The sequence below is a fragment of the Momordica charantia genome (assembly GCF_013281855.1).
Source record: "Momordica charantia cultivar OHB3-1 chromosome 6 unlocalized genomic scaffold, Mcharantia_2.0 BLBB01000006.1, whole genome shotgun sequence".
Taxonomy (NCBI): Eukaryota; Viridiplantae; Streptophyta; class Magnoliopsida; order Cucurbitales; family Cucurbitaceae; genus Momordica; species Momordica charantia.
In genome coordinates this window covers 8288648-8301203 of record NW_028275164.1, presented here as the reverse complement: position 1 = coordinate 8301203, position 12556 = coordinate 8288648, and the positions used below count along the sequence as shown (strand labels likewise).

The 12556-nt window shown below is 36.4% G+C and overlaps 2 protein-coding genes across 3 annotated transcripts; both read right to left on the bottom strand.

Annotated features, from left to right (window-relative positions):
* Window positions 1–231: 231 nt before the first annotated feature.
* LOC148210635 (uncharacterized) lies at window positions 232–2795 on the bottom strand. The gene is made up of 4 exons (XM_088124969.1): window positions 2686–2795; window positions 1717–1905; window positions 1106–1650; window positions 232–1026 (listed from the first exon to the last, which is right to left on the bottom strand). Exons 3-4 carry the CDS (start codon window positions 1646–1648, stop codon window positions 340–342), a joined length of 1230 nt encoding a protein of 409 aa, XP_087981095.1. The 5' UTR covers window positions 1649–1650; window positions 1717–1905; window positions 2686–2795; the 3' UTR covers window positions 232–339.
* Window positions 2796–5101: 2306 nt separating this feature from the next.
* LOC111021422 (cyanogenic beta-glucosidase-like) lies at window positions 5102–11526 on the bottom strand. Of its 2 annotated transcripts, none has more exons than XM_022298385.2 (13): window positions 11206–11526; window positions 10485–10554; window positions 9886–9941; window positions 9721–9796; window positions 8342–8419; window positions 8142–8229; window positions 7681–7939; window positions 6981–7096; window positions 6633–6850; window positions 6331–6359; window positions 6113–6218; window positions 5899–5998; window positions 5102–5451 (listed from the first exon to the last, which is right to left on the bottom strand). In XM_022298385.2, the coding sequence occupies exons 1-13, from the start codon at window positions 11365–11367 to the stop codon at window positions 5283–5285; spliced, it is 1527 nt and encodes a 508-aa protein (XP_022154077.1). In that variant the 5' UTR covers window positions 11368–11526; the 3' UTR covers window positions 5102–5282. The 2 variants fall into 2 exon arrangements, with proteins under 2 accessions (XP_022154077.1, XP_022154076.1); XM_022298384.2 differs by having other exon boundaries at window positions 6328–6359; window positions 11206–11522.
* Window positions 11527–12556: the final 1030 nt, after the last annotated feature.

Sequence of the window (12556 nt, the reverse complement as noted above, 5' to 3'; positions counted from 1 at the left end):
AACGATATGAAGAATAGCTACGGACTTAGGATTTTAGCCTTTTTACCTTTTTAAGTTAAGGGTGAAATGTTAAAAATCCAGAGTTGGTACAATGTATTGAACATTAAGAGATTCAAACTCAAACTTTCAAATTATGTTAATTAAAGGCGCGACCTCAAAAGTAGGAGGTGCGAGGTGACGTTAGCTGCAGTTCAAAGGAGAAGCAAAGAAAAGCGGTTGCCAACAACAAAGTAGAAGCAAATGGGAGTCTCTTTATTGAATGAAGAGCAGAGCCAAGGCTTATAGACCTTGCAGCTCTGCCCTAACACTTACAAACAAAAAAGAGAAAAGGGTGGTCGCCTAAGAGCCTGCTGGGGGAGCGCCCTCCTGAGGAGAGCCGACCTGGTCCTCTTCGGAATCGGAGTAGTCAGAGTCCAGATCCCTGACATACTGATCCACCAATGCTTGGGGGCCAGGGGTGCCGCCAGGACCAGATGCCCACTTCTCGGCATACCTCCTTTTCAGACCGCTGAGATCGATCTGAAGGTCGGGCATGTCGGAAGCAATGCCCTTCATGAGGAACTTGAAGCCCGCGTCGGAAAAATCTTTGGCAAATCCATCGAAGTCAAGATGTTGCATAAACGATTCCTCCAGTAGGACTCCATTGCTGAGGCGCTCCTTCGCCGTCTCCAGCTCGGCAGTCGCATGCTCCAGCTCCTTATCCTTCGCTTCAAGCGCCTGGAGCATGTCGTCCTTTTCCTTCAGGAGCTGGAACTTCTCCCTCTCCAGGCCCCTGGTAATAGCGTGGGCAGCTCGGAGTTGGGCCTTGCGCCTGTCCTCTTCCTTCTTCAGCAGCTCGGCCTGAGACTCCACCTCGGCCTTCAAAGTCTCCACCTTAGAGTGAGCCTTCAGCACTTCATTCTTCATGGTGGAAGAAGCAGCCTCCAAGGCAGTGGAGAACTCCTCTTTCTCCCTCGCTGCCAGAACTTCCCTCCCATCCAGCTCGGCCTTGACAGCCAGAGCCGATTGAATGGAAGCAACGAACGCCTGCGAAATGGTACAAGGAAAAAGTCAGATCGAACTACCTGTTGGGCGAAATCAAGCAAAAATGGGGCACTAGTCTTACCTCGGCGACGTAGTCGATGGTCCTCTGCAGAACGGACCCAGGGTCGCTCACAAATTTGGACGCCCTCCTTAGGCAGCGGTCCAAACTTGCAACTGAGATGCGGGACACCTGGTCCCTCACCCCGGAACTTGACGGCTCAATTCTGAACCGTGCCGTCACGTCGGACGTCCCGCCCATCCTGGCCGCAGGGTCGTCCACCCAATCTGCAAAACTTGCAGGCAAGACCCTGCAAGCTCTGACCTCCGAGGGGGAGATCGCCTTCTTTTTCTTCCTGCGCTTCGGAGGGGCTTCCTCCCTCGCCTCCTCGCCCAAAGGCGGGGCGCCCGCCGCCTCGGTCTGGGCGTCCACCACCTCGGTCTGATCCCTGGGGCGCTTCTCCCTCGAGGGACCCCCAGAAGACTCCAGCTCGATCACCAGGGCTGGATCTTCCGAGGCAGGCCCTACCACGGCAGGGGTGGCAGGTTTCGAACTCTGGGCAGCCTCAAGAGCACGGGCTCGGCCCTTAGACTTGCGCTTCACGCCGCTTGCAAATCCGCAAACCATGGCTGCGAAATAAAAACAGGGGTCGACACAAGGTTAGAGGAAAAAGGGGGGAGGCAAGCTCGGCATACCAAGTTCAGAGTTCGGCCTTGAGGATTCAATTGGACGAACTGCAGGGTTGTAATCTAGCAGCCCGGACTCAAGCAGCAGTTCGTCAGTCACCAGGGTTCCGACCTTCCTACCCCTCGGAAAGCGCTCCTTGTAGTATTTCAGCGTATCGAAGGAGGCTTGCGTAAGCTCGGGGACTGGTCGGATTGAAACTGCACGAAGACAAAATCCGAGTTAGACCTGAATGATAGAAGAAAATTACGAAAAGTAAGAACTATTCCGACCTAGGTTCCCAAACCTAGTGGGGACGTCAAAGAAGGAACGACCTGACTCGTCCTTTGCGAGCCATTCCCCGGAAGCGTAGAACCACTTCCTCACCCATCCCTTGATGGAGGTCGGCCCCTTAACTATACCGCCTGCGCCTTTCCTTGCGCACATATAGAACCGACCAGGCTTCTTAGCTATCCTTTTCGCCTCGAAGCACGCGAGGAGCTGGTCTACGTCCAACAGCTCGGCCTCCTCACTATCCCGAGCTCGTAGCCAAAAGAGGATGGCCAAAGCAAAAATGACACCCCACCCATTAGGGGCCACTTGAGCCGGAGCCAACCCAGTCCGGAAGAGAAATTCTTGGACGAAAGGGTGAAGGGGTAGTCTGAGGCCGTACTCAAACATTTTGAAGTAGAGAGTGACCCATCCCTCTGGAGGATTGTCAGCCCTCTCCCCCTCCTCCGGAAGCCTGAGGAGGATGTTCTCAGGGATAGCGAACCCCCTACGAAGGGATCCGAGGTAGTGCTCAGGTATCCTAGAAGGGTATCCCAAGCCCTGACTTGAAGTGGAGGCGTCACTATCCTCCCCGTCATCGGAGATTCTAAAGTTTTCTATCTCCTCGAGCTCGGACTCTAACCTACGAGCTAAATCGGATCCTAGGTTGCTACTAATAGAGGACGACATGGCAATTACGTTCGAAAGAGAGAGGGAAGAGACCGACCTACCAAGGGTTCGAGCTGCCTTCAGATCGAACTCCAAGAATTCAAGGAACGTAAGGTATGAACTGAAGGATTGGGGGCGTTTATAGCCCGTCGGAAGAATTTCCCCAGCGTACACGTGTAATCAGCGAGCGGCTAGGATCCTCTCTGAGATCCGAAGCATCGGAATATTTGAATATTCCGACGATAAATCTTCAGCGACAGTTGTATTTTCCCACGAATAGGAAGTCGCCACGTGTCCAAAGCAAGTCGAATGAACTTCTCTGCCAGGTCGAGATCGGACCAGATAGAGAGGGGGCCAATGTTTGGGGATGAAAATACCCTGGACATGTGGAGGACCCCTATTGGTACTCCAAGATGGCCCATGAGTCATGCCCAGCTCGGATAGCCGAGATGGCTACCACCAACACCGACGAAAGCTAAGTATGAGGGCCGAGGTGAACTTGGCCCAGGTCTGACCTACCGGGGAGCTCGGTAGGGGCCGATGTGAGCAACTGTCTGCGGCGTGATTATCGGGCGTAACCGTCAGTCCCGAGATCACCGGGTGTAACCGACGGTCCCGAGATTACCGAGTGTAACCGTTGCGAGATTAGCGGGACCACCACCCATAAGTAGAGGACCTCACTCCCCGATCAGGTACGATGATTTCTGGCTTCGAACTAAACTTGGAATCCGACCTATACTGACTTGATCGTCGGAGTGCTCACCTTTTTGTGCAGGTCCGCCCAAATATTCAGGTCGGTACGGAGGCCGAGTTCGAGCTACAATCAGGAACACACTGTTGTGTACATCTTTGCATAAACACATATAAATACATATATATATATATATATATATATATATGACTATGCAATCCAATTATCATAACTAAAGATCAATACATGTATATAACAATTGAATAATTATCAAAATTTGAAGGTCAATGTATATATCTCTTCATAATTAGAATGTCAATACATGTATATACCAATAACATTATACCATACTAATTACATCATTAACATAATTACCTCATTAAAAGGTATCATAAGACTCTTTTCCTTACCTGAACCTAATTTCTTTTTGGGGTTAATGAGTCTTTCACTTGACCGAGCTTCCTCTACCCTTGACCATTCCTACGAATTTATTCCACTCATATTTTCTTAAATCTATTTAAATATACAAAGTTTTGGATTTAACTAAATATAATGCTAAGATTCTAATCAACATATTCACTCGATGGGCCCCACGTGGATTTAATAATTTTTTTTAATTGAAAACCTTTTATAAACCCAACTTGGACAGAAAACACACATACCTTCTAAAAAAAATTGAGGGAGATAACCTTTGGTTCCATCGACTACCGGACGACGGTCGGAGATGTGGCGATGCAAGAACGGATGGTGGATGAAGGATCGAGCGATAACTCTAGTGGACGACAGAAAAGCCGATGGACGACGAGCGGTCGTAGGGTAGCACTCACGGCGAGCAGAATTTGATTTAAAAATTTGATATGGATCGGTGCTGGCGGCAACTGAGCGGCGAGGAGTAGGCGGTGGACGAAACAATTGCAGCAGGTGACGGCCGGTGGTTGGCAATGGTTGGGCGGCCGCAGGAAGAAGGAGAGGATGGGTGGCTCTTTGTGACAAAAAAAAAAAAAAGTGGTCTTTGAAAATTGAGAATAAGAAGAAACCTATTATTTTCCTAGGAAGAAATCTTTCAAATAGGTTAGGACTCAATAATCATATTTACCTTGAATTTTAAATTTTAAATTTGACATTTTAAAGGTTAGAACAACTATTAAATTTCAAAATTTACGTTAACAAATTTTAAAATTTTGTTATTTATCAGTATCAATTTTGGAATTACATTTTACTTGTTTAAATTTGATTGATTATTTACCATTGATTTCTTATAATTAGCCTTGTTGTTTTGTCCGTTGTTCAATCAAACAAATTCCTAAAATTAAGCACATATACTTAATTTGTTACAATGGTATAATTGTCTAAAATATTATTCACGATTAAAAAAAATCATACGTTCAATTTATTTATTTTGATCACTCCTACCATCCTTGCTAACATTGGTTACAATAACTTCTGAATTTAACTTTTGTTTTCAGTTTAAACAAAGAATTAGAGGATGGAATCTAAATTTCTAATTTTTAGAGACACTATAATACCTTAACTAGTGTCATGAATTGAAGCTTTTGAATATCATTTCTTTACAAAATTCAATCGTAAGCTAAAAAAGTTCATATTTCTCAATTCTAGGTCACATAAATCTATATTTTCCAAGGGAAGAACCAAACACTAAAATTGAAGATTTTTAAAATGCTATAGTAATTATATTTTAAACTTTTTTTAAAATGCTATCAGTTATAACTTTTTTACATTCAAATATTCTAGGCCTTCCTCAGTCACAATGGTATGCATCAATAAAATAAAATAAAATAAAAAAGCATTGATTTCTAATAGAATGCGCGCCAAACGAAATTGATCTTTTGTTCCTTAGAAACAAAAAGAAATATATATAGTTATTGGAATATAACGGCCCTAATTTATTTAACTTTTACTTAGCAGCTTCAATAGCCAGATGGGACAATCTGATCTGATGGATCATCTTCAATTCTTGAGGAAATTTTGGTACCATTTGGCTGACAACTTGGTAATTCTTGTCAAGTTGTTGTCGTAATCAATAAAGTTGAGGCCAAAACGATAATTATATCCAAATATCCATTCAAAGTTATCGAACAATGACCATGCAAAGTATCCTTTCATCCTTACACCAGCCCTGCAATAATAAGTTTCGCAAACATCATTGAGACAAACTTCAAACTGATCACCATATACTTACAATATAAACTACATCCTTAACCTTTTATAAATATTCAAAAAAATACCCTTTGAGCAACCTCCACTTAGATATTTTGAACGTAAATCTGGAACCATGTGGTAGTTAATGGAAGTTTGTTGGGAACAATTAGCTAGCTGACACATGAACAAATTTGACCTTTAACGATGGTAAAAATAAATGCATGAGTAGAAACAATGATGGATTCATGGATCCACCATTGACCACGTTAAAAGTCAAATTTGTTGTAGCGTCGTTAATATTGTTCCAGCCTCAAACAAACTTCCAAACGAAGGACAAAAATAATATTGAAATTTTTAAAAGGGAGTGGATATTTTGAAACAAAAAAGACCAAGTTCACGAGAATTTTTGTAATTTAGATTTTACTTGGTTGCTTTGAGGACAGAGCTGAGATGCTGTTGATGGTATCTAATTCTATCTGTGTCGTTGAGTAACGTAGCCTTAGTCCCACCAATATCAACAAATCCTACAACATACAATGAAATTAATAAAAAAGGTAATTAATTATGTGCATTTATCTAAAATAACGAATATATTTTTTACTATTAACTATACCCTAATTAAGGATTTCTTTCGTTACCATTTTCTGTGATATATATATTTGGATCTTTGTATTTGTTCTTCGTGTACACCAATAGTTCGTGGAGGCCTTGTGGATATTGAGCTTGCCAGGATTCCTTATTCGCCTATGTGTAACAATGTTAACCAAAATAAATCATTAGTTGAGACTTCAAACATTGCAATAAAAAATAAATAAATAATCATCATTGAATAAATTTGCACAAAGATGATTACCACCGGACCAATTAGGACTCCATCACGATCCACTGCAACCCAAAATAAAACATTACAAGAGATATCAGTATCAAGTATCATGTCATGTGTCAATATTCAACAGGTTCCGTTTCAAAACCAATTGACAATGTGCAAAATAGCTCATGTCTATTATAATGTGGGATCTTTAACATGTTCCCTTGGCTCTTTTAGCAGCTCATCAATCTTATCCAGATCTCATTTTTGAACTGGAGACTTGTTTGAGTGTTTTGTGAATACGTAAAGATGAATTTTGAATTTTGATCATCGTAGTTTAAGTACATTACTTGAAGTGTCTGCTCGACTATCAGTTGAGTAATGTGGCGTTGGACCAGGCGCATTGGGATTGTCTTTTGCAAATCTAGCGGTGTAGTAATTTACTCCAACAAAATCAAAAGACCCTTTGATCAAACTACTTTCTGCCTTTGTAAATTTTGGTAATCTCTCCTTTACAAGCGCTCTCATGGAAGCTGGATAATCTCCATAAGTAAGTGGGTGCAGGAACCTGTCATGTCATGTATTTTAATTTAGATTATCAAATATTAATGTTGTCAAAAATATATATCAAATATTAAACTTTTTAAATTTTTTTATAAGGTGGTATAATGCATTTGTAATCAATGAACTTTACTTACCAACCAATACCAAAATCAAGCATTCGTTCTGCGGCCTTTTTGTCTGCCACACTGTCTGAATATGGGACATACCAAAACGAATCCAATGTAATACCAATCACACCCTTTTGGCGTGCCTGCAAAATCTCACGTTGTTCAAATTTATATACGAGATAGTTACGTAAATAACATCAAATAAATATGTATTAAGACATATATAAAGATCGTGAGTTCGAATTTCAATTCCTATATGTTGTTGTAACAAGAAAAACATAAAATAAATATGTATTTTCAAATTGTACAATGAAATGAGATTAGTGTCTAACTTAAATGTAAGAAAATATAATTAAAAAAGTCAAAATTATGCTATAATTTTTAAAAATGGTGACATTTTTAATATGTGTGTTAAATTTTCCTATTAACTCTAACTTTAACAACTTTTTAACATGAGCATTTGATAAAAATGTGGTGTGATTTCATTTATTATTTCTTATTATCATAGTTTAAATGATCTTGACTTTACAAATCAAAATCAAACCTCTAAACTCACTCATGTAGAACCATTGATGATACATCTAAAGATTAAGTTTTACTTTAATTTAACGACATATTTATTTTTCTTAATTTTACTTCCTAGTCAAAGTTCGGATCAATTCTAATGTTGGGTTGAATAGTAAAGCAAAGGTAAATATGAATTGGTGGAATAGTTGTGAGACAAAACCTGATATTTAGTTTTGTAAACTTTCACAGCGGCTGCGTGAGCAAGAAGTTCATTATGACCAACAATGTACATTCTGGTGCCAGAATCATCACCCAAACAATCTAATCGTACATCGTGTTTCTTAGAACAGTCTCTAGGGATTATACCAAAAGCATCAACAATCAGGGTGAAGGAATGTGGCTCGTTTAAGGTAATCCAATGCTTTACTCTATCTCCAAATTCCTTGAAGCAAAGATCGACATAATCTTGAAAATCATTCCTGCAATTGATTGAGAGTAACATTATTAAAATTTGGTTGAGAGAAACGTTCCTAGAATTCTTAAACACAATTCTAAAAACCATTTTTTCTCTGTGAAATATGTCATAATTAGTTAATTTTAATATCTTGTCGTGATTATATTTTGTTTTCTATTATTGTGTGAAAAATAAAAAAAATGTCATAAAAAATAACAATAGCTTACACAATTTTGTTACTCTCGAAGCCTGTATATTCCTCTTGTAGAGCTTGGGGAACATCCCAATGAAAAAGTGTGACATAGGGTTGGATGCCTACAAAAATAATCTCATAGCAATGTGTGAATATTTGTCGAATAATTAACACAAAATGGTTGCAAAATAATAAATGAGAGATTAATAAATTATTGCATTAATTAATACTCACCGTTTGCAAGTAGTTCATTTATCAGGTTGTTGTAGTACTCAATTCCTTTCTTGTTCACTCCTCCACTAAGTTTTCCATCTACAATAATATTGGAGAATAATGTTTACTTTAATTTTTTTTCTTTTTTATGAAAAAAGACATCATTTCATTCAAAAATTATGTTACAAAGAAGAGACGTGATAGCATCCAATTAAGAGAAATAGTAGAGATATCATAATCATAAAAAATATGGATGTTTAGACGACTATGATAAAGCATCTATTTTCATATATTCTCCGTTTATTTAGAGACCTCCGAAAAGATATGATTGTTTCTCTCCAACCAAATATTAGCGAGAAGTAAATTATTAGACTAATCATGAACCTCTCTCTCCTAGAATTATCTAAACCTCTTTTTCTTTTGTATTTTTGTATGTTTTTCACCTACTATCTCTTTGATGAGATGGTTTCTCATTCGAAAATAGTAAATTTTTTAATGTTCTTTATGCATAATAGTTTTTAATTAGTAAAGGCTAAATATATACTGAAGTTTTATAATGTTTTGTGTGTTTTTTAAATTTGGCTCCTAATAATTTCATTTTTATGCATCTATTTTTTTTTCATCACGTCAATGTGTGGTCACAAAAATTAAAATAAAATAACAAAAACATAATAATGCAAAGTTAAAATATGTAGTTGAAAATACTTTATGTTTTTATTTATGAAATAAATCTACCGCTCATTCATTTAATTAAAAACACACCATTTAATATGACTTAGCATATAGTAACTTACTACTTGATTACTTGTATTGAAAATTGACTCATTAAAATGATGGTATAATAAGAATTGAAAATTGTGCTTTTAAATTCATATGAGAAAATAATTCTATTAACAGTGATTATAAATAGTTAATTAAAAAATTGAATTCAAAAAAATTTGACATCAAAATAAAATAAACCTCAAACGGATCAAATAAAACTTAATTTGTTATGGAAAGAAGTTATTCCTTAGAACACACTAGAAGAAAACAGCGAAAAACACCACTCTTAAAATTAATTATCCATTTCACTAAAACTAGCTCCAATTATTTTTCTATTAAAATTTTTAAAAATTCTTTTTTAGTACATGACGGGTGGGAGATTCGACCTACTCTTTGTCTCTAGTTTCTTTTTTTTTAATAAATAAATTTGCAAGTATTATTTTCATTCCTGTATTTCTTTATTTTATGTCTACTTTTTTGAAACGTTTCCAAAATTTAAGTTAAATTTGAAAAATTAAGAATCAAAGTTTTTTATGCAATATAAAATATGCTAAAAAAATTGTCAGCAAACAAGTATAATTCTAAAGAATAAAACAATAAAATACGAAATAATTACTAAACGAGCTTTAATTTCTTACTCGGCAAAACTCTCGACCAAGCAATTGAGAATCTGTAAGCATCTAAGCCCATTTTCTTCATAATTGCAACATCTTCCTACGTTAGAAACAACCATTACTAAAATTTGCATAATATTATAAGAGAAATTTCTTCACTAATAAATAATACAATCTTTTTTCACACACCTTGTAGCGATGGTATTGATCAATGGCAACATCTCCGTTATCATTGTTGAATTTCTCTACAAATTTTACAAATCACGATAAAATTAATTTATTTAAAAATTCTCCATTTATACACTTCATAATAATTAATAATCCACTATCTCAAATAATAATAATAATAATTCACGTGCATGATTTTTTTTTTCTACTTTTTTCCTTGTATTTGTATTTCTTTTTTCCGAATTTTTACATCTTTGTTGTTAACTTTTCTTTGATGTCATAACTTTTTTTTTCAGTTGAACAATGATAGTAGAAATTCGAACCTACTTAATTAATTGAGCTATGTTCAGATTGACATGTTTTTATAGTACATCAATATGTGGGGTGTGAATTCAATCTCACGATTTTTAAGTCGAAAATATATGTCTTAACTAGTTAACTTATGTTCAAATTGTCAAGTTTGCATATTTTAGACCTTAAATAATTGGTTGACGTTTCTTCATATTTTAATCTTCTTTCTTTTTAACAAATAAACCTATTATATACTGAAAAACATCATCACAGTGATAATTAAACAAAATAGAGAGAATTATGAGGAAAAAAATCATAAAGAGCAAGACCTGGGAAATGGTGAGTGGCATTGTCAAAGATACTTAGACCTTTACCATCCCTGAATGCATCACCTTCGTACTAAATAAAAGAAAACACACCAATGTTACAAAACTTTCTTTACGATGTTAATTGAAAAAAATAAAATCGTTTTGAAAAATAGGTACCATTTTATTAAAGGTACGTGAGAAACATGAAAATGAAGAAGAGGCGTATAACGTGGGTTTATGTACTTTAATATTTTTTAAAGATTTTGAGGTTTGCAGGCTCAGAAAATAAAATAAATAATCTAAAACTTTATACTTTCAATAATGAAAACGGGTTTTTGTTCTAAATAACTCGTCTCATAGGCCCACTTTGATATGTCTCCACCCAAAACTTATGTTTTCTGATCAGTGACATCATTTTCAGGTAAATTATGTATTTGCTCCCATTATTTTTTTGTTGAATTTCTCTACTTTCTCTTCCCTCTTCCTCTCCTCTCTCCTACCCATTCGTTTCTTTCTCTTGTCCCATTTTTTGCCCTTGTTATTTTCTGCTGTCCCGTTTTCTCCATCTCCTCTCCATGTGATTCATGCGGATGGTGGAAGACTGGAGTTCTGAAGGTCGATAGCGGCGGAACAACCGATGACGACTTATGTTTATCAACCGAAAATAGCAACAGTAACCAAAGGCTTATGTTTTAAAAAAATTAAAATCAAGAAACAATAAACGAAGAACGGTCTCTTTTACCTGATACGCAGAAGATGCTGAGGCAAAAACAAAGCCTTTGGGAAAACTGCTCCGGTGGAGAATGTCAACGACATGTGAAGGGGCCACGTCGGGGTCTGCAACTGCAAGTAGAGGAACAACAAGAAGAAGAACAAAGCAAAGGAAGCCATGTTTGAATGCCATTTTGAATGGCGACGGATGAATAGAACTGTTTGTAATGCTTCAGTTACGTTATACCCCTTTTTATACTGTCAAGATAGACAAAAATCTCACAAACTCAACATCTTTTCAATTATTTTTTTTCTTTTTCAATATACTGTTTTTGAATCGTGGAGTGGAGGCTGGAGATTACATTTTGTCGACTTCTTTTGGATTCTTTTTCGTTTCTATGGATACTATATTATATTGAGGTAATTCCATAAATATGAAGCCTGCAATAAATAAGTTACAAAAGTTTATGGCTGCCTTTTTCTTTCTTTTTATATAATAGTTAAATTAATAACTTTCCTTAACTTTAAAAATTATCTAATTAAATTTTTAATCTATGGACTAAATTGGTAAATTAACAATTTATATTATAAAATTTTATATAACCTAGTTATTGTCTTTGTTTTGTTTTTTTTCACATTATTTTGCTAAAAGACATTACAGACAGAGAGAGAAAATTTTGAGACATTGCGTTGGAAACTATTGTACGTAATGTCGTTGAACTAAAAGACTGCGAAGTCCTTACCTAATCCTCCATAATTATTATTTATTAAAAATGCACTTTGGCATTTTCAATTATAGAGAGGGATGACAACACAATTAGACATTTTCAGGTGCCTAATTACATAAATATATGTCTAAAAACTCTAATATCTACAGATTTGTCAAAATATAAACCTGTTTATGATGGGGCCAAAATTACCAAGCTACACATATTCATATTATTTGTAATAAATAAATAAAACCCTAAAGTGGGTTGCATTTTGAGCTACATCGTGAAAAATTTGTATAGTTGGCAAAGATGGTGCAATAAAATAATTTCTTCCAAAAGGTAGGTTCAATTTTGAGCTACATCGTGGAAAACTTGTATAGTTGGTGATATTCGTATTTTTAGTCTTATATTCCATATAATTTTGAAGGAATTTGGTGATGTAGTTGATAATTGTTGATAAAGCTCAAAATATTTGATGAAGGTACCAAAAAAAGTTATGTTTACCCAGTTAATTATTTAATTAGTTTTTTGTTACTACTGAACTTTTTAATATTTTTTTCTTTTTAGTTAACAACTTGTAGGGTGTCCTTAGTAATTTATTTTCTGTTGTTTGTACTCACAGAATCGACATATTGATGGATATATATATATATATATATATATATCTTAATT

Coding starts and splice junctions, on each gene's coding strand:
- LOC148210635 (XM_088124969.1), bottom strand. CDS start 1,648: ATGGTTTGCGGATTTGCAAGCGGCGTGAAGCGCAAGTCTAAGGGCCGA. Junction 1,027..1,105: donor CCATCGACTACGTCGCCGAG/GTAAGACTAGTG, acceptor ACCATTTCGCAG/GCGTTCGTTGCTTCCATTCA.
- LOC111021422 (XM_022298384.2), bottom strand. CDS start 11,367: ATGGCATTCAAACATGGCTTCCTTTGCTTTGTTCTTCTTCTTGTTGTT. Junction 9,942..10,484: donor TGCCACTCACCATTTCCCAG/GTCTTGCTCTTT, acceptor TAAAATTTGTAG/AGAAATTCAACAATGATAAC. Junction 7,097..7,680: donor TTTACAAAACTAAATATCAG/GTTTTGTCTCAC, acceptor GAGATTTTGCAG/GCACGCCAAAAGGGTGTGAT.